The 22,554-nt window shown below is 36.6% G+C and overlaps 1 protein-coding gene across 6 annotated transcripts; it reads left to right on the plus strand.

Annotated features, from left to right (window-relative positions):
- The first annotated feature begins 557 nt into the window (after positions 1-557).
- lemd1 (LEM domain containing 1) lies at positions 558-22,122 on the plus strand. 6 transcript variants are annotated; one of them, XM_053483427.1, is made up of 12 exons: positions 558-896; positions 1,240-1,297; positions 1,407-1,445; positions 11,334-11,448; positions 12,003-12,134; positions 12,215-12,285; positions 14,546-14,611; positions 17,026-17,121; positions 17,499-17,585; positions 17,769-17,861; positions 18,197-18,261; positions 21,526-22,122. In XM_053483427.1, exons 3-12 carry the CDS (start codon positions 1,440-1,442, stop codon positions 21,818-21,820), a joined length of 1,026 nt encoding a protein of 341 aa, XP_053339402.1. In that variant the 5' UTR covers positions 558-896; positions 1,240-1,297; positions 1,407-1,439; the 3' UTR covers positions 21,821-22,122. The 6 variants fall into 6 exon arrangements, with proteins under 6 accessions (XP_053339402.1, XP_053339403.1, XP_053339398.1 ...); XM_053483428.1 differs by having other exon boundaries at positions 558-796; XM_053483423.1 differs by lacking the exons at positions 558-896; positions 1,240-1,297; positions 1,407-1,445 and adding an exon at positions 9,897-10,278.
- Positions 22,123-22,554: the final 432 nt, after the last annotated feature.

The following is a 22,554-nucleotide window of genomic DNA, read 5'->3' on the forward strand; positions in this document are numbered from 1 at the left end:
GTTTGTGTTAATGTTTGTCAGATATTTTTGAGCAACAGGAAAGAATACATCTCTTGATTGATTTTAATCATTGCAATGTAAGAGGTGGATATTTCTTCTACCAAATGGTCACAAACACTGGAATGTAAAAAAAATGTAAATGTCTCTTTTCTGTGCTCTCTCTCTCTCTTTCTCTCTCGCGGGTACCAGTATAAGCTGGTGCATAGTAATGAACTAAGCTGGTGTGTCTATTTGACAGAGAGAGAGAGAGAGAGCAAGAGAGAGGGGGGCAAGGACAAGTGTGTGTGTGTGTGTGTGTGTGTGTACTGATGCAGTGAAAGCTGTGAGGATAAAGCAGGAGCAGTGAAGGGATGCAGAGGAGAATGGAGGGAGCCAAATAATCCCTCTGTCTGTAGTCTTTCACTCTTTACTTTCATTTCTTTCTCCCTCCTGTTAGTAGCCGACAGTCCTGAAGATGACTCACTGTGGAATTTTTTACAACTTAAATTCTTTGCAATCTCTCTCTTTCTCTCTCTCTCTCTCTCTCTCTCTCTCTCTTTCTTTTAATCCAGTAATGCTACAGGGTGTCCTAGAGGGCTCTGGAGAATTTCTGTAGAGAAGCATTTGAGAAAGAACTGGAAAAAAAGAAAGAAGAAAAAAAAAAAACAGAAGAGTGGTACTGGGCAAGAGGCTGAAAGAAGAGAAGCACACAGAAGGAAAGGAATGTGGCTCTGAGGATGGAAAAGCACCTGCTGCCCTTCACAATCTATTTACTGGGCTAAAGAAATGATACCAAGGAACAGGCCACTGAAGAAAGGTAAAGGCTGCACAGAGAGAGGGAGAATCCCTTATCCAATCCTGACATCACGTACAGTACTTTTCCTCTCTGTGATGCCATATGGAAGTCAGTTTTGGCGGTACGTCACGAATTGTTTATATGTTAAAGGATATTAAAGGTTAAAGGATGTTAAAGTTTTCTTTCTTTCCATGTTAGTGACGGTCAGAAAACTGTAAAATTGGACTATAAAACCTTAGCACCTGATGGCTGTGCAGCTCAAATATTGGTTGAAGTTTAAGACAGAGGTGGGGGGGATGGTGGGGCATATAAAAGCACTCCCGTCTCCGTCTGTATTCTTTCCATCTAAGAGGCAGGGGCAAACAGCCAAAGCTAAAGCACAAGGGCTCATTGACGAAAACAAGAAGGACGCTTGAAGCTGGGGCCCAATCTCACCCTCTCTTTTCCTTTATTATGCTCTTAAGGAAAGTTTAAACTCCTCTTTTTACATTCCACTAACCGAGCCATGCTGCACGCTATGAGGTAAAAAAAAAAGAAATCTATAAATGTATACGTGAATAATTATTAAGAATTGCACCATGGGCATATCTGGACATATTTTGAAATATAACAGTTTTATTCTCTCTGGCAGTGTCACATATGATCACACACAGAAGATGAGGAAATGCAGGTAAGTGTGTTGTTTTTATCTGGCTTTCTATTTCTATATTAGTCTGCAACCATGTAACTTTTTAATGAAGCCTATTTATATGAATTTATGTATAATTAATTTAATTTCTTAGTATATGACAACTGTTAACAGTTAGACAAGCATGTAAGTGTAAATGGCTAAAGATTCATTCAAAATAGACAATGTATTGTATTTATGGATTAACACAAAATAAAAAAAAAACTTTTTGAAAGTACTATGGATTTTTTGAAAATTGGTTATGCACCAATTTCAGGAGCTGCAATTTGACGTAGATCTATTTTAGCCAAACACTTTTATAATCTTATTATTAATGACTTTCAAAAACTGTAAGAAAACCCAGAAAGCATTTTCACATAATTATAGAGATCATAACCAGGATGAATTTTTTCCTTATTTATTGTTGGATTGGTGACCACTGACCATAGATTTACCTTCATTTTGACTGCCATCAATTTGAATAAAACATTTAGCTGGTTCTATGTGAGACATAATACATTTTCATTATTGAAAAACACAACGGGTGTGTTGTTGGAGAAAAATAATCTCCATCAATAAAGGTTGATGCGATATGGTGGGATCCATTAGCACACTTAATTTGACTTTTTCCAGTAGTGTTAAAATATATATATTATATATATATACAAATACTATATTTAAATTATTAATTTATGGTTGTATGGAAAATGTCAATGACTCTTCTTCTTTAATGGTAAACAGCCTCCCTATAGAAAGCTTCATCGTTTCATTGACTATGCATTTTTTTATGAATTAATTTTTTAAGCGTATACAGTCAAGTTGAAAAGTTAGTACCCCCTCTTTTAATTCTATCATATCTTAGCAGTTCTTAATATTAGGCAAATGCAACCTATTAGGCAATTTTATACTTTATAAATGTTCTTTTAAACAGAAGAGGATTCTCCTGGCAACTTTTCCAAGCAAATCGCACTTGTTCAGTCTTCTTCTAATTGTTCTGTTATGGACTTCAAGACTTAACATGCTCAATAAGGACGGTAGGGTTTGAAATGATTGGAAACTGTCTTAAATCCTATAAAACTGATTTGACTGGCATTACTGTCAAAGCTGCTGTTAATCAAAAATCTTCTGATCAATTTGTTTACTGGAATTCGTTTGTTTAAAAACAGTGATCGCAAACTAACAATGTGCTTTTATGGCTATAGTCTACTGTCACCAAATGAAACATTAATGTTTACCATTATTTATGTTTAGAATTCTAATTTTGCATGTCATGCTTTGATTTTGAATAAACAACACAAAGGATCTTTAAAACAGTGTCCAACTTCTAAACCCTTTAAAGACATGAATTTAGAAAAGACCTTGATGTTTGCTACTTTACAAAAAGATTTTGTTTTTTACTTACTTTGCTATAAATCAGTCTTTGGTCTGGTCTTTATCAGTTACATAACACAGATCTGCAAATAACATGAAACATCTGCTGATCATTGCATTGGGTGCTTGCAAGGTGCTTATACATAAAATATATTATAATTATAATTATTATTATTATTATACCCTACAGACTGCAAGAATTTCTTAAATTGAGCAAAGGAAAACATTATTTCTCTCTCTCTTTTTTAAATGTCCATGTTAGACCAACTTCAATCAAGTTACTGATTCAAAATAATTACATTTATTTTTCTGCAAACGCTGGATTTTTCAGCGCTCTGACAAGAAAAGAACAATAAACCTAATGTTTAAATTTCTTCAGCATACTGCCTTTAAAACGGTGTATGCACGTAAATGGTCTGCGTGTTCTGCTCTGCCGTACTTGTTGAAATACTGAATAACATGTATTTCCCACAAGATATACCCTTACTGGCCACTTTTACATCACTGTCATAATCAGGAAAGTAGATGATTCCAGGTGCTTTGACCCTGGCATAATAAGAACCAGAATAAGAACAGGCAAGTTTCTCCATTCTTCATTTTTGCAATTTCTGTAATAATATGTTTATTGTAGCCTCAGATCAATGACCCTGGCTGACTGGAGTGGAACTTGTTATTTTGCTGCTGAAGCCCAGCCTCGAAGCATGTAACTGTCCAATCAGCCAAACATGTGATCAAGAGCTTTAGTCAATTCACCTCCAACATCAGAATGGGGGAAAATGTGACCTCAGTGACTGATCATTGTGAGGCTGACAGTCTCTAGCATTAACAAAACAAAAAACATAAAATAAACTGCAGAATACCGCACAACAACCTAAAGGTTTGGATACATCATGTATCCAAACCTTTAGGGTGTTGTGCTCTTGATCACATTGGACAGTTACATGCATTGCATATAAGTGGGCAGTTATATTAAATTATTGCATTTGTTCTTTAAGTGGCTACTGTTTTTTTACTTCTCATTATCAGTACTTACATATCCTAACAGTGTTTTGTGGTTCCTCTCTTTATCTGCTTATCCTACTTGATCTTCTGCTTTCCTACTTGACCTATGTTTTAAGCTTCTTTTATATTTTTAGACAGGATTCTCTTGTAAAAGTGAAGTTACAAGAGTTTTGTAAAAGAATGTTTTAGCATCATATCAGTGTGAATGTTCTGTTATATAATTTAGAAACCAAGCAAAGTTGAACTCAAAATGTTCCTCACAGTAGTCTCATTTTAAAGCTAATTCAACTCAATATATACTTTGCTTATACAAAAAAAAAATCTTTTTTTGCTACAGGAATTATAATAAATCTATTTTTTTTTATTAATAAAATAACACAGGAATGTATCAAATATCAACTGAAGACATAAATGATAAAAGTGAGCACAGAGTCTAACATACTGTAGCATTACAAGCTGTAAATACTTATGTCTTTTGACTGTTAAGCCTATTTTAACCTACTGTAGCAGTTGGATTGGTAAGAAAAAAATGACTGCATGACAACCATAAAAAATAGTGTAATAGGTTTGGTACATTCTGCCAACTTCACATTTGTATAGTGTGTGTGTGACATTAAATTACACATCACACTGTATCGACGCTGCAAGTACTGCATTAAGTGCAGTAAAACATTTTATAATGAATTCTTAAAAAGATGGTTCTTATTTACAAATCCTGTGATGTAATTTAAACAAAATCAAAAGGTTTTTTTTTTCATGGTAATCAATCACAACAAACCACAAGTTTGCTTTTAACTGTTAGCACAAGGCTGATTATGTGAATCTGTTGAGCTGCACTGGCAGCAGCAACGATCAGTGAAGTCATTTTCAAAGTCTTTTGTCTGAACCAGAAAAGAAAGCTAAAGAAAGCTATAGAGTTGAATTGAAAACGAATGTTTGTGTAATCCCCATAGCTTTCACAAGCCCATAGCAACTGCAAGAAAGAAAAAAAAAACCTTTCGATTAGCACTGTACCTTTTATCCTTTGGCTTGGGCACCATGTTGCATCAAAGAGTGTTTTGAATGGCCTGTGGGACCCAGTGACTTTCAGTCAGATCTCAGTACTGAAGCTGTAAGAGCAGCTCAGAGGTGGCTTGGAGTGATTAAAAAAAAAAAAAAAGAGTCAACCCTCTCTGTGGAGTTATTCTAAAAAGAATAATCAGACACAAACACTTCAAACCTTCCAGCACAGAAAGAAAGTTGAATAATTTTCATTCTTCTGTTTAATTATTCATATTCGTATGAGTTTTTTAATCTTCCGAGTTGCCTGCAACTTGGCTCAAGTGGTTTATACTGTATGTGCTTGCTGATAAAGCAGTGCAGTAAGATGCTCAAAGCAGAACAACTTATTGCCATTTTGATTTATTGTTGTTGTTCAATGAAATGCTGCATAAATCACTCCTGTGCTTTATGGCTTTCTATTCCTATGTGATTCTTTTAATAATGTCATGTAGGGTTCAAAGCCATTTGATACAGAGTGGCAAATCAGCTAGAGAAAAACCAAACTCAAATGAATTATTCATAGCTTTCTGTATCACAATAAAGTAAGTCAGAAAAGTATCACAATATTGTACAGAGTTTAATTACTGGTGGTGAGATTTGCTTTTACTATACAGTGACTATACTATACTAAGGCAAATGTAAAGAAATTATATAAAACAAATATGAATGAAACATCTTAATCTTTTGCTCTTAGAACTGCAACAATCCCTTTCAGGAACAGTTGTGCATTGTTATTATTTTAAGGGAAGTCGAATATTAGGATTTTAAAGCATAATGTGCTGGAATTTTAATAGGCTTTGGCTCTCAGTCAGATGATGTTAAATGTGAGACATAGGCTATTACATATCACCCACTGCTTGTGTGTGAATATGTGGGTTGCCTCCGGGTACTCTGGTTTCCTCCCACAGTCCAAAGACATGCAGGTTAGGCTTACTGGCATTCCCAAATTGCCTGTAGTATATAAGTGAATGTGTATGTACAGAATATATGTGTGGCCTGCAATCTATTGGGACCTCGTCCAGGGTTTACTCGCCAAGTGTCCTGGGATAGGCTCCAGGCCCTCTACAACAATGTAGGATAAAGTGGTTTAGACAATGAGTGAGTGAGTACTCATAAATGCTAGAGTAATCTTTCATATTCTTGATATATCTGGGCTGTGAGGTACTAGACACCTGTCATGAAAAAACAACATACAAGCAAGCCTAAATCCCCCAAACCAAGTGGCAATGAATCATGAGCTGGTGAAACCAAGGCTGAATATTTAAGTGTAATTCTAAAAACATGTTTAAGAACATCATCCCAGAGAACAATCAGAGATGGTCTAAGAACTTGAAAACCCTCTGTGCCATCACTTGTTTTCTGAAGAGTGGTTTTGAAGCTTAATTGTGGGAGCTCTGTTTGTCGCTATATTGTATATTATATATACAGGTAATCCAAAATTGGCAAATAGGCAGAACAAACAGAACCTGGATATTATATGGATCTTGCCTTATTATGTCAGTAGGCACAAGCTAGCTAGCTTGGCTAAAATGCTAAGGTGTCTAACGTTCATTTCTATGCTTCCTTTGATTGCACTCATTCATCCACACCATACATGTCATAAATCAGCTCCTGCATTTCTTGTGCTAACTTAAATCACTATGGTTTCAGCTAGCTAAAGTAATGCATAGCAGACACTCAGTTAAGTCACATTCCTAATTATTCATGAGTTTATGATATGATATAAATTTAACTGAAGGGTTACATCAAAATTCACCTCATTTATTTATTTTTTTAATTGGGTTTGGACATTTTAACATGGATTTCCATTGGGATTGACTCACTTTTGGATCCAGCTCCTAGTGGTCACTCAAGGAAACTTATTTTGGCACTTTCATGTTGGACTCACTATTCAGACTGGGGGTTGCTCCTTGAGAACAACCCAGAGAGCATGCTGCAGCTGGGGCTCTGGTAAAGATACAGGGAGTCAATGATAGCTTCAAATACCAAGTTATTTTGGCATAAAACCTGCAGGCCTCTGCTAGAAAGATGAAGATGAAAAAAGCATGATAACAAACAAAGACACAAATCCAATTTAACAAAGAACTGCCTTTAAAAGGTAAAGATAAATGTTTTAGAACGGCCTAGTTAGATCCCAGATCTAAATCTTAAAAGTAAATATCAAAAGTATGTGGAATAATGTGACAAGGGCTGTGCACAGAAGATTTCCTTGCAATTTAATATATCTGGAGCATTTTTCAGGGATGAGCCGCATACATTTGCCAAATCAAGATGTGTAAATATGGGAGACACTTATCCAAACAATGCAGTATGATCAGCAAGAGGGTGCACTAATGCACAAATTTTTGTAGGGTGCTGTATCACCTACACTCGCAAAGATCTGACATTATTTTGACTTTTTATGTCCACTAGGCATAAAAAAAATCTTTGTAACATGTAATTTGTTTTTGGAACAAAGATAAAATCTAAACTTTGCACATTTCTATCCTGACAAAAAATGCAGAAGATATTTTAGATAAACATCTTAGGGGGATTCTTAATCTTTTGCACAATTATGCCAGAATACCATAACAATAATGCACTGTATTATTATATCAAGGTATTTTGTGTGGACTGTGTTACCAGCAGTGTGTTTTAGCAGGAATTTCTTGAACTGTGCTGTGCTTTTTATTCTACTAAAGGTGTAGGCCTGCACACTAATCATGTCTTAAACCAGTGACAGTACTTTTTGCTCAGAGCTTTGTCATGTACATGGCCTTGACCAGTTTTGGAAACTTTTTTGTTGTTAACTTCTTTGAATGTAATTTTTTTCCATCAGCAATTTAACAGTTCTTTTGCATTGCACTTGCTTCTGCATTTAGCTAGAAAGGAAGCACATTCAAGTTTACCCTATTTGGCATCATGGTTTCCTAGGAGGATGAATTCATCCATTCAGTAAGAGAATAAATAAACCGTGAAAAGGGAGAAAACATGCACAGGCAATGCATGCTGATGAGCGTCACAGTGGCTCTCTAATCCGGTCAACAGGAGAAACGCTGCATTTCCAGAATGAGCATAAGTATGATATATTTGGGAAGCACCACAGAAGAGGAGCATGGGGCATCTGCGCCTCCACTCCCTGGCGACATGAGGGAGAACGGGTGCAGTTGTAATGCTCAGCACGTTCCATGCTGGCAGATCTCTCTGGACTGTTGGAGCCCATTAAAATGTCTTGTAGTACAGGATAATCCTTTTGCTCAGAGCTGGGCACGGCAATGCATCAGGAAGATATAAGCCTGATGAATAACCAAAAAATGCAGCTTAGTCCACATGGAATTCAATGCCTGGAGTTTGTGAAGAATAAGAATGAAAGGCAAACCTTTCACTTCTCTATGTAACACTGCAATTGTTAAGCTTCTGTTTTGAATCGGTTCTGGACACAAACCAGCTCTGCTTGCCCAAACCAGTTTTAAATATCTCAACCTTTCTGTCCAATTTTGTTCAATATAAATGCAAACACAAAATTATACATGCTGTGTGGTGGTGTGCAAAAGTATTCAGTCTTCCTTGCTCTTCTGAATAACAAATTTATCTGGATTGCACAGATTGTTTCAGTCAGTACTTGTATTAAAAAACTAAGTTTTCAATATTCATTATTTCTCAGCAACATTGCACACTGTTCGGGATTTTTTTTTTTTTTTTTTTTACAAATTCCTCCGCCATGTGCTCCAGGTTTTGACTGCAACAACAACAAACAAGATCCAGTCATCAAAAGACTGCATTATGCTGAATTTGAGCAGGGATTATACAGTAGCCCTATACACTTCAGACTTCATTCTGCTGCTTTTATCAGCAGTCAAGTCATTAATAAACACTAGACAAATGATGTGGGATGGATCATAAGCCCTCTCTTTCTTTCTCCATTTCTTTCTTCTCTGGTATGAGTACATTTTGGTTTCTTCAGTCCAAAGAATCTGGAAAAGTCTAATCGGACCCTTAAGTTTTGTAAGCATTACCAGTGGCTTGCTCATGGATGTGAAGTGTCTGTTTTTTACTTCATAAAGCTGTCTCTAGACTGTAGACTTTGACTATGATACACCTACCTACTCAAGAATTTTCTAGACTTGGCCAGATGTTGTGAAAGGGTTCTTCTTTACCATGGACAGGATTTTGGCTGTTTTCCATTGTCTTCCAGATCTTAATTTCTCCTTTCTATAAAGCTCCCAAACTATTGTATTGTCCCCTCCCAATGCTTTTCTTATCTCTCTGATCATTTTGTTGTGTGTTTTCCCCCCAATCTAATGATACATTGGACCTCATGCTGAGAGGTTGAGTAAACAGCTGCCAAATGCAAATGTGACACTCAGAACTACCTCCAGATCTTTTATCTGATTGATTAGCCATGGAGTAATGAGGGAACAGGCTACAACTGGCCCTGCAACTGCGACGTCAGCCAAATAGTTGATTCCTGAATGGTTAATGGCACACTTTTGTCAAACCTATTGAATTAAAGTTGAAAGCCTTGACTTCACTCAAATCGTAAGGGTTCATTTTAAATATTGTGATATTGTACAGAGGCCAAATGTCAGACAAACAAACAAAAACAAACAAAACATATTTGTTGACTGTATTTACACCCTTTAATCCCTTTGGATAATATATAGAGATAAACGTACAAAGACAAACATTTGTCTGAGTTAGACTAACAATATTTGGGCTTAGAATTCTTAATTTTGAAGTAATTATACGCTCACGGGAACAATAATTAAAAACGAACCTAAGCACAGAGATCTACGTCATTGCAAATTAGCTTTTCTGCAGGTGCCGCGTCTCTGCCCTTTACGAGGAGTTCATACCAAAACCTGAGGTGAGTTCATGTGAAAGCGGCTCTGGGGTGTATTTTGTTTAAAAATATAAAATATATTGCCATGTCTAACTAAGAGGCGAGACGAGACATAGCTTATGACTTGTTAGCTAAGCTAAAAATAGTAAGGAAGGATAGTGTGGGTCACAACGCCTAGGAAGAGCGCCTCAGTCCACCTGTTCTTAACACACACACACACACACACACTAGGGCATGTCTGCGGGCGAGCCGTATGAACTTTCAGTATGGATTTACTTGGAGTTATTTGGTTACCACTGGTTTAAAAAGGGCAGCAAGCTCAGTCCTCCTGCACCACAGAGAGAAAGAGACGGAGTGTAACTTATATATGTGTTAGTATTTACGGTTAAATAGTTTTTAAACGCGCCCATGCCGGTGTTGAAAAACGCCGCTCAGTTTTCTAAACGGCGCCTTAAGTCGGAATTAATTCCCCGTAGTGTGGAGTTACCGCCTGCAGAGAGTGAGAAAAAGGTTTATCTCGAGGTCTATATGAAGCGTGTGGGGAATAAAAACAGTGCTGATTTCTCTAGTGATGAAGAGGAGCTATTCCAAACAGGACATGTGAGTTCATATTAACCTTACTCCTACTGAGGAGGACATTTGTTTGCATTGTGTTTCCTGTCTGAGTGTTTACTGGCAAAAATGATCACACATGGACAGATTAATTGAACAAACATAATCAATTCCTCATTATTTACATGAGCATTATTATTATTATTATTATTATTTTTTTTGTGGGGGGGGGGGGGGGGTGCTTCACTGACATTTCTAACCTATTCAGTTAAGTTAACAGACAAACAGGATAATAGTTTTAAAAAAGAATTAATAATTGAATTAATGGCAGATTAATTTTTTCACCCTTGTAACAAATAAAACAAAATGCAAGTTTTATTATGTTTTTATTAATAATAGTGAATGAAAAATACCCTGTGTCCAGTAATTATAAATAATCATGCCTATCATGACATTTTTTCTTTCTTTCTTTCTTTTTTTTAAATTTTTTTTAACATCGTGGGCAATGGTTTCTTGCTTTAAGTTTCATATTTATTTATTTATTTATTTATTTATTTATTTGCTAATCCAAAATATGAGAGATGAGATTTGTGGGAAAAAGAATATTATCTGAACCGTACGTTTTGTAATCTGCTGCACCTCTACTGGCTAACAAAATGGAGAGTGTTTCCATTTTAGTTTTTATATGCGTTCTGAAGGTTGCTGCAGCTGTCTGTTATACATACACCAGCCACAGCATGTTATATCAATCCCTTCCTGTGTGTCTGTGTGCACATGCACGTGTGGCAGGGAGACCAAAAAGGCTGGGGAATCTCAGTCATTCTTCAGAAACTTCTTGGGTGTTGGATTTCATGATTTTGAACACTCTACTGCTGCTCTGAAAAACCAAATTTTAAATCTTTCGACTAGTTACACAACTACAGGGCTTACTGTATGGTCTGTGACTTTTTAAACAACTTGCAAAAATATTGAGTTAAAAATGGATGTTCATTCTTTTTGTCATAATTGTTGTATCATTTAGTTCTACTTTAGGGTATTTCGCTTGTTTAGGCAGCTTAAATGTATGAAGTATCCTGGTCAATATTGTGTGTGTGACTCTACAGGAAGAGAAGGAGGCGAGAAGAAAGCATTCAGACATGGTGGACCTGAGCTCACTGACTGATGATCAGTTAAGATGCAAACTGCTCCAATATGGAGTCAAACCTGGACCGATTGTGGGTCAGTATGTTTTGATGCTCTAATGTGAATGTTTTCACTAAATATCATTTGAAAATTATTTTAAATAGCTTAAACAGAGCTGTAATAAATTACTGATTTTTAACTGCACATCAATAATGGAGTAATTTTTACTGACTTTTAACATTTTCTTTTGAGTTAGTAAAGCTCAGGAAATACCAATTGAATTTGTCATGTACTGTAAATGCAAAATGCAAGTTTCTGAAAAAATGTTTCAATGGTCATAAAAATGCTAATGAAAAAAAAAACAACGCAACACGTCACTGAATTAATCAATGAAGTGATTTTCAGCACAACTGTAATGACAAATGCGAATGCTATAAGGTATTACAAATGGTATATAAGATAAAAATATTTATTTCAACCTTTTGATAAAATGTACTCTAATGATTTTCCATACATAGGCCATACATTTAGACATGCAGAGTAGTTACCAGTCCAACTGTCTATGTTGGTGAATCATATTACACATACAGTATGGATCCTGACATACAGTAAATACTAAAAAGTGTGTGTCTGTGTCTTTGTTGAGGTAGCTAGCACTCGAATGTTGTATGAAAGGAGGCTGCACAGGTTGATGGCCCAGCACTCACGGCACACTGTCAACAATAAACATGATTTTGGGAAATACTCTGATAGTGACGAGGAGGGAGGACAAGAGATGTCTGGTATGCATTCTTATTATTATAAGTTCCGGGACTGTGATAAGTTGCAAAAAAATAATTATTTTTTTACTTGTTTTAAACAGGATTAAAACAACCCACAAAACTTGGCTCACTGACCGTATCCCATACTGATCTTGGTGAAAGATCCAGTACGGTGTGTAACATCTTACATTCTCTCTGTCCAAATCAGTCTTTTAACCTTTGTATTTTATCTTGTATCTTTAGTACCCATTTTTTTTAGATCATGGGCAGCAACAAATGACAGCATTGTCATGACTGACTGGACTATTTAGAATTATATCAGTTAAATTGAGTCTAATAGGTCTAGAGCAGGTGGCTGAAAGAAATGTGGACATGTACCCTTTTGGTGCTTAACAAAACATGCTTATGCCACCAGGATGCAAAAAGACCAGTACCGTAGTGACTTTATCTTACTTGGTATTAATCTGACTAACTGAAAATTCTGTCAAGAATTTTATTTAGCTAAAATTATGTCTACTAAATATAATGGACGGCCAGTTAAATTTAGAGAGAGCTATTTGGTTAAATCAAATTTTTTTATGGGGTAATTCCAGAATTCAATTAAGATTTTGTGTCCTGTCAACTGTCTGTGGCTAAATCTTTAACTGTTTAAAAATATATATATTTATTTATAGTGTGTATACACACACACACACACAGAGCCCCCCCCGCCCCTTTATTTTTTAACTCAAATTGAATTGTGCCGGCAATGTCAGTAGACACACTATTACTGATGCTGTCATTACTGATTAAAAAAATTAGTATAAATTTATAATGTTGAAATGTGTGGATTTTTGAACCCATCTGTACTGTAAATTACCATTATACCACAAAGAGGATGCTTATCATTTCTTCATGTTAAATGTTTTCTTCATTAGTGATTTACTTGTACAAGTTGTATGATTAAAATCAATGCCATATTTAATAATTGATTGCTTGGAATATACAGGAAATCAACTAATTATCAATTGTAATTGATGATTGACCAATCAGTAGTTGTGCATTGTAAGTGAGTCTTGTTTGGCAGAGAGAGTATTAAGCTTCCTATTGGGGAAGAGTGCCATTTAACATGATTAGTTTCAGATTCATTTAGATCTTTTTATAGATAGAGGTTTTAATGTTCAATTGCTTATTTAAAATGCCATTGGCTGTTATTACAATCAATATAAGACCTCTGGGGGTGTGCTTGGTATCTGTCACCAGGACGTTAGCAGCGGACCCTTTGGATGCTGTGGGTTTTGGAATGGGCCTTTGTGGATTAGGCTTGTTTGTCTGGTACATACTATGGATGCGTTATTGGATTGAGATCTGGGCAGTTTGGAGGCCAGATCAACATCCTTGAACTCTTTGCCAGCTTGGGCTCATATGAGACAGGCTGTGATGCGCTTTTCTGTTGTGGCCAGTGTTGACATTTTTTGTGGTTTGTGCTGCATTGGCTTTTTTTATTGGATTGGGCCAACGTGTTAGCCCTTGGTCCCCGCAGGCGTGGATGGGCCTTAGGTGCCGATGATCTTGCCACCAGTTTACTTGTATATAATTGCTAATCAATGTAATATAACTTACCAGGTGGAGTTGTTAATGTTATGGCTGATACCATAACACACTGCCTGGCAAAAAGGCTCAGAATGCTAAAATTATTGGCCTGCATCAAGCAAAGAAAACATTAAAATTGTTTGGTTTAAAACCTTTACAACATAATAATATCTGGAAGGACAGTGCTAAATTGTCGACTGGGTGGATAAAAAATCATGCGTGATTATGATCAGATATTACTTGTATGCTTGGTGAAGTTACATCTTTCAGCATTTCCACATGCACAATTGTGTTGCTAAAAGGAAAATCACAGTGTGACTAAGAAGTAAATTATCTTAATTTTTATGTTGGGAGCATAAAGATTGGACTTCTGAGCAATGGAAAAAAAGTCACGTGGTCTGCTGAGTTCAGAACCTATTCCAAAGCGATGTGTGCATCAGGTAAAGAAGGAAAGTGCATAAAGTGATGCATCATCATGCATAGTGTCTACTGGAAGCAAGCCTCTAAAAGCAGTGTTGTAATGTGAAGTTGCTTCAGTTGGTCAGGTCTAAGCTCAGCAGAATTATGTGACAATAAATGGAAGTCAGCTGATGACCTAAATCACAACTTCCGTGATGGAATGGTCATATTGGCCGCCATATTTACAGCTAGTGTATTGGTGTGTGTTTGTGTATGTGATGTTTTATGGCCAGACAATTTTTTTTATATTGCATTAAAATTATTTTGTTTAATTTAAAAAGGCCTACTTTGAAGATAGAATTTTATTATTACAGTGCATATGTTGACCACTTTGTAGCTTGAGATATTTCATATATTTATATTGCTTAGATATGCTTTCTGCTAATTTTCTACATGTATAGGTGTGGCTGAATCATCAAAGCAAAGACAAAAATTATCCTCAGTGCTTTTTCCCTCCTGCAAAAGAGGTATAGTATCAGCACTAAAGGAAAATAATCCACTGCTTACTTTGTTCTTTGTCACTTTTTGCTAAGTTTGGAAAAATATTTCAAGTTCAAGTGTATTCAGTATTAAAAGGATCCACTTGCGTGCGCTCACAGACGCCCCTGATTGGCTGTAGAACCGCGACCGAGCACTAAGTACCTCTCATCCCTCCCCTCTGAGAGAGCTTGGCCAATCAGCTCTCTCTAGGCCTCCGGCTACGAGAGGTTACAGCATCACCCGGGAATCGAGCTTGCGATCTCCGGATAATAGGGCAAGCACTTTACCACTGAGCTATTCGGAGGCCTGCATACACAATTTCCAACAAAATTAAAAGCATCCAGGTCTATCGTAATAGCCATTAGCAAAGTACTGCAGTGACACCAGTGTGCCCCCAGGAGTAGTTGATTTGCCCTCATGGAGCATGTTATTGTATCTTATTGTGAGCTCCAAAAAAGACACTAAAGCCGGTCACACAGATTTACTGAGAGTGCAAGGCACACTTATAACACTTAAATTTGATACATTTTATTTTATAATGTTTGCCAATCAGTTTCAAACAGGCCACTGTGGCTACTATCTACATCTGATGTATGTACATGATCCTGCTAGGCATGCCGGAGCTTTAGGCATTCCAGAAGTAGCTCACCAGCTCAATGTCCATACAAAAAATAATAGACTATAAAATTTGTCCTTTTCTCAGAGTTTGGGATCCAAGTATTGGCTCCTAATATCGGAGGTCTAATAATAATAGAAGGAGTCCTGTTTGGAGTGGGGTCCCATTGCAGTCAGAATGAGAATTACTGCAGGCAATTGTTTAATCAGTTGGGAAGTAGGGTGTTAGCCCTACTGGCAGCATGTAGAACAGAAGAGTAAAATATCAAAATATCACCTAGCTGGAATTGAAATATTACATCTGTACCTGAAGCTTTTCTTGCCAGTCCTCAGTTCACAGAATCTATACAGTTGAGGTCATCAATTGCAGTTGCTTCATTGAGAGCAGTTTATCTACCAAGTTTTACAATTATGCAAGAAATGCTCTGTCAAGATGGTCTATATGATTAGCAGAGTAGCATTTGAATCCAGAGATGGGTAAGGTTTGGACCGCTTTGCCACTACCAAATAAACCTCATCTTGTAGGCTCTGATTCACCCTACATGCCCTTTTTGCCCTGACCAATGACTAGCTCCATTCCTCCTTTACCACTTATCCCCAACCCTGCCTCTAAGATGGCTGGCAAAAGTTGGTTCCCACTGCAGCACCATGACTGTTTTGGGGGACTGCTTAACAGTGGCAACTTTCCATCTACAGTGATGCGTGTCACTGTCTTGGCAGTAGTAAAAACACTTTTAAAATTATTTAGCAGAGCTGAGAAACTTGGCCACAGTTAGGCACCTTTATTTTTTTTATGTACAAGGGTGTAGCAAATTCTTTTATGAATTATTGTGTCATTAGCATTTATTTAAATTATGTGGCTGAAGGTAATTCATCAGACTTTGGATTACCTACAGGGTGAGAGTGATTAAATGAGAAACAGGAGCATTTTCATTGATCTTTGCCTTTTTAAGGCTTGTTTAAAGAGGCTGAATACAAAAAACAACTCAGAAGAACATTAAAGATTGTGTTTAGTCTCTCAACATCAAGCTTAAGATGGATGTCTCATGAGTCAACGGCTCTTGTCGCAAATAAAACCTTAAATGTCTACTAAAAGATGTATGATACTTCGAAGTGTTTTTAATCATAAACTAATCATTCATTAAAGATAAAAAATAATCATTCATGTTAGTTGCTTATCTGGAGCTTTGTAAGCACAAACATTTATTTATACAGATTTTATTGGAATAATCCTGTCCAACAGTGTTATTTGCACAACAGCAAATCTGATCTTAAGAACAATGGTTTATTTACTATAAAAGATGAAGCTTGGACATGTTACTTCATGCTGTGCCTTCTAATGGCCTTTGGAGCTGTGCTGCCCCAGGAAGTCTTTGCTGTTGCATCCTTGGCATCACTCTGTGCACTTTGTCCAAAATCTAGTAAAAAAAAAAAAAAAATTGCCATTAGTTGAGAAAGTTGACTGTCTGTTCTTTCAAGCCAATAGTTAGTGGACTGTGATTACACTTTTAATATCAGGTTAAAGAAATTGGGTAGGTTACAATAATGTTTGTTTTTGCTGAGCTGATTTTGCACCTTAACAAGAACTGGAACCTTATAATGCTCAAGTCACAAGGTGTTGTTTTTTTTGTTTGTTTTTTTCACTTGGGTTACAATATTTTTATTTTTTCTGTGTACCCAGTTACTGTGTTGCCTTGTGTTGATTGAGCTCATGCTGTGTGAATACAGAGCATAGAATTTGCCAATTTAATTATAGTTGTGACTGAGGTGAATATATGAATTACAGGGCAAGAATCAAGAGGAGTCACTGGAGAGCCTCGATAACAGCTCCCTGTCCTTCAGCATCACACAGCTCGTGGAGGAGGGGAGTGTCTGTCTGTCTGTCTGTCTGTGAGAAAGAGAATTGTAGATAGTGACTAGATAGTGATAGAACCTTTTTGTGCTTGTGTGTTTTATTGTCTTGCTATGGTGAACAAAGCATTTTTTAAAGAATGTGCAGTCTCCACATAACACTGAAATTGTTTTAATTCATTCTAATTGTTTCCTTAGGAGATATTTATTGGTATTTTGGCTACATGACTTGAATTCTTCTGCTGTTTAAATATATATACACCTGTAAATTTATTTTATAATTTATTTTTTTTTAGAATTGCTCACCATATGTTGATCTTTATAAATATCTATAAGCCCTGAGTTATTTGCTTTTTTTTATGAGTTTTTTTTTTTGTGAATGAGAATGATGATCTGTATGGCCTGCAGATTGAGAACAGGCTGAGTCCTCAGCCAAAGTCAGCAGAGACAGAGAGAAGCCATAGCTATACTCCAGTGGCAAGCAGGGCACAACGGGTTAGTAATCCTATTAAGTGTGTGGACACACACATACACACACACACACACTATAGTCTAAAATTATAGATTGCAGCTTGTTAAATATTTACGAACTATTCCAGACTGTGTGCATGTGTCAATTCAAGGTAAAAATGTGAATTGTCTGTTTATTAAAACCATGTTGTCTATTACAACTTCCAGCAACTCAATAAAAGCTCAATGAACGCATCTCTCTATCAGACTCCCGAGTTTTCACCGCTTCAGAAGCAAAGTACCACAATCAAACCAGCTATTGTAATTCAGTCCTTTGTTTGATGTAGCTCTTGCCTTGCATTCTGGTGTGCTAGTCTTGTACTTTACTTTCCGCAGCTTATCTATCTCTTTTGAGATTCTTTTTTTCCTTAGTTTTTTTAACACATTAACATGATTCTTCTTGAACAAGCCATTGTGGTTAGCGCACCATTTCCAACCACACAGATTTTACTCTCTCACTTTTCTTAGTTGGCCACTTGCAAGAGATTCCACTTTTCAATTTTATCCATGTCTCTGTTGTTATTGTTCTTAGAATTGTTCTTGCTTCATGTAATTTGTCTGTCTACCACCCCCCTCCCGCCCCCCCTCCATTGTAGGAAGCTGTGACTGATGTTCTAAAGGAGATGTTCCCAGACACTGCACTTACTCCAACTGGAATCAGGTGAGTCCTGCCAGTAGAAATTAAAACTTGGCAAAAGTTGCTTTATGATGTGTATGACTTTAAAACAGCAACGAATCAACAGGGAACAAAAATAAATAATCTTTAGGGTGTCCCAAAAGTCTGCATACTTAAGATACATTTTTTTAAGCAAAATTATACTTTTTTTTTTTTACCAATTTATTTACTTTACTCAATTGCCAATTCCTTTGAGTTGTCACTCCTGCTCATAGTATCATGGCTGTAATTGCAGCTCAAAATAGTTTACTTTATTTTTTATTTTGGGGATCAAAATAAAGATGGGTGGAAAACAAATTAAATCTCAAATGTGTTAGGAAATACTAGGTTACCAACGTCTCTGCCCGACTTAAAAGCTGATGTCTGCTGTTGAGGACTGCCTGTGACACACACACACACACACACGTTGCACAGAATTTCTGTTACAAGTGTAATTAAAAGTCAATAAACTGTACTTCAGCATAGTTGATGAAGTAATTGTAGAGTAATTACTGTATGTACTTTCCCCTAGATTCTTAATTCCATTTTAAGACAGAGAGACACATGCAGTAGTCTAGAAATATGTTACTGTTATTTGACTTATTGCAGTATGTTGTAAACTATTAATCAATAATCTCAGCCTTTCTTTTTTAATGTAAGGGTGTGTGTGTATTTCCAAATCTGGTGTACGGCATAGGAATGACAGCAATTTTTTGGTCCCATCTTTTCTGTGTTGTTTCCTAATATTTCAAATCAGATAAAAAGTGTAGAGTTGGTTTTTATGTGTGGCAATTGCATGTGTAATGAATTCAGTACAGTGAATTATTTCCCAAGTGAAGTTCAAAGACAAAACAACATCCAGAAGTAGGTGTCAAGGTCAATAATCAAGAAAGAAGTTTATTAAAATAAATTCAAAGCGTTTGACTCAAGATCTGACCTAAACCAGATGATCTAAATACACCCATACATCCTCTAGACCGATGAAACAGATCAGTTTTCTCAGAATCAGCCTAATTATTTAAAACCCATTGCATTGTGCTTTAGACTGTAAGACATGAGCAATGACCTGATGCCCAAGAAATTTAAAGGCATAGAAGTGGAAGGCAAAACTTAAGGCCAAAAAAAAAGCATGACGAACAAACAGGAATTGGAAATGGCTGCAGAGATGAAATCAAGTGTATTTAAAATTAAATATTGTGTACATTTGATCAAATTATACAAATATTTTAAGTCTCTTCAAAAGGACCCCTTTTTAAAAAAGTTATCTGGTTCTATTATTTCTCACCTAATTTTGATGTAAATACCTTAAAAATCAGAACCATTTTATATTCCCTATTTAATTTATTCTCCAGTGCATTGTGGTGAACGGCTAAAATAAATTTTTGGTGTCCAAATATATATGGACCTGTTTATGCACTCACTGTCCAATTTATTGGGAAAACCTGTGCAGCTGCTCATTCATGCATTTATTTTATAATGTATAAAATCATGCAGGTACTGTCCAGAAGCCATAGGTAATATTTACATTCATTTGCTATATGCCTTCATCCAGTAATAAATCTGAGTAGTTGAGGGTTAAGGTTTGCTTAAGGGCCCAACAGGGCTGGCTAAGTAGTGCTTAAGTTTGAACTGTGACCTTTGAGCTACCCCTGCCCCTGTGTATACATCAACCATCAACGGAGAAAAATGATGTTAGTAGTTTTTGATTAATTTTCGTGCAGTTTAAAGAGAACCTTCAATGTGTGGTAGGAATGCCTTGTTGTTAAGAGAGAGGTCATCAGAGATTAGCCAAAATATTTAAGATGTCAGAAAGGCTATAGTAAATCAGATCACCCATTTGTACAATGTATATCCATGTCTGTTTCCGATACTGTGCCTTGTGGAAACTATGCCATAAAGAACTCTGACTGTTATGAGAACAAAAATGGTAACCCTACCTAGTGTTGGTGTACTGCTTCTAATAAAGTGTTTGACTCTCTGGTTGTTCCATAATGCAGCTAATGGGGACCACCAGGTCACACTTTGACACTTGCATTATAATAATAATAATAATAATTATTATTATAATTAGAACTTTATTAATCCCAGAGGGAAATTGCTCAATTTTCGCATATCCCAATTAGGAAACTGGGGTCAGAGCGCAGGGTCAGCCAGTTTTTTACAGCGCCCCTGGAGCACATAGGGTTAAGGGCCTTGCTCAAGGGTTCAACAGTGGCAACTTGGCGATGCTGGGGTTCGAACCCCCGACCTTCCGATCAGTAACCCAGTAACCCACAGCCTTAACCGACTGAGCCACCACTGCCCCTTGACCTCCAGAGCACATGCTTTTTAATGAACAAAGAGGCATACGACGTGGACAGATAGTATATACAGTACAGTAAAATGTATGCTACGTATAAATTGTAACTCAGTTAATCAAATTACCCTGAATCATTAAAGATTTGATTTACCTCTGACCCAGAGCTAAAACACTACATATTAATGGTGGAGCATGCATTAGGCATTTTGTCCATATTAAAATGTCTATATATTAATGGTGGAGAATGCGACAGTCATTCTTTGTTATTATTATGAAACCCTACATTAGGAAGGCCATCAGTGACTAGTAGAATATGTTGGTGAGTTTCTCTGTACTTCAAATTTTATTTTATTGGTCAGGAGGTCATCTTAAGTCAGTACTCTAACCCTGGTTCTGGAGAACACCCTGCCCTACACATTTTTGTGCTTTCCCTGATTTGGTTCTTAACTAACTGACTAAAATGTTCAGGGCAATGGTAAGCCAGAGCATCTTTGATGGCAAGCATCTTTCCTCAAACGTAAGTTTATATTGTAGCTAACTAGCTAATGTAACAAATGCTAAGGATGTTTTATGATGATGCATGGGGGTACTCCTGTTTGTTTAGGCAGTCACAGTAAAAGTTATGGCTGATGGTAGCTTTACAATTCCTCCTTGTTAAGGTGTTTATTTGCAAAAAGTCATTATTTCCATAACTTTTTTGGAATACTGAGCAATCCCAAGATGCATTTTAAAATGTCGGTATACCATTGGTCTGCTTAATCCACTGATCTTGACTCCTACCTGTGTGCACATTGAGATTAAAGAAGGAAGAGCATGGCAAAGGCACATTTATAAAGTCTTCTTCTAAAAGTAGTAATATGTTTTCTACCAGACAGGTCCAAATTGCATTTATTACATTAAATCCTGTAGTTTTAATCGGTTGATTTTGTTTATCGTATGAAGTTTTAATCCATTTTTTTCTTGCTCTCTAGTGCCACCAAGAGACGGTCTATAAAGGGGGCAGCAGGTCGTCCTGTACAGTACAAATACCCAGAAACTCCACTGAGTCCTTCCACATTAGAAAGATTGGAGATTCAGCAGCGCCTGGTCCCTCTGTGGGTGCAGATTGCGGTTTTCGTTTTGGCAGCTACCGTCCTATACTTAATTTACATATCGATGGAAGAGCCGCTGGAGAATCCTTTCAACACATTTGTACACACCCCGAGGCAAGAGCTGAGCAGCGATGACCTTGCACTTGTCCCTGACTCTGAGAGCGTACACACCTGAGACAAGGTTTACTGTGTATTGGACTTGCTCACATTGAATTTCAAAATAACTGCAGCTCTTCCAGTTCTAGACAAATAAACCTAGATGTATTAGTGGGCATATTTACTTGTGTAGGCATTTACTTTGTTCCTTGTTGGAAGTAATCTGCTGTCTGCTCAGTTAAACAGGGCCAGCTAAATGAGCTGGTGAAATTTTGATTGGAGAAACACAGGGGGCCGTGTGCTTATCCACAGAAGTACTGTATGTTTATTTACTTTTATTCAAATGTGTTATGGTGTTAAATAAAGAAATGGTTAAACATGTCTGTGTACTGTTGTAAAATGTTGTGTACTGTCTAAAAAGAAACTACACTTGAAGCGAAGGTCATAAATGGACAAAATGCCTCCTTTTAAAGAACATTCGAATTACAATTTCTCATGACTTCTTTTAGGGTTAAAATTTTAATAGAATGACGCTTTATTTTTTTTTACTTTTTGGATAAACAGATGTACCATTTATTCCACAACAGCAGATGGCGTCCCAGAGTACGCTGTCCTGTAACAGTTGTGTTGCCAGGCCCGCGGTATTTGGGCATTTACAATTAACAATACAATTCATTAACACATTAATTGGTGTAGAAAAAAATATACATTTCATAGGAATCAAAATTGAGTACTCTTGTTTTAATGTGGACTTTGCGCATGGGAGAACTGTGCTCATTAACATGGCTATTAAAGAGATATGTCATGATTAAA

Source organism: Clarias gariepinus, chromosome 22 (genome assembly GCF_024256425.1).
Source record: "Clarias gariepinus isolate MV-2021 ecotype Netherlands chromosome 22, CGAR_prim_01v2, whole genome shotgun sequence".
Classification (NCBI taxonomy): Eukaryota; Metazoa; Chordata; class Actinopteri; order Siluriformes; family Clariidae; genus Clarias; species Clarias gariepinus.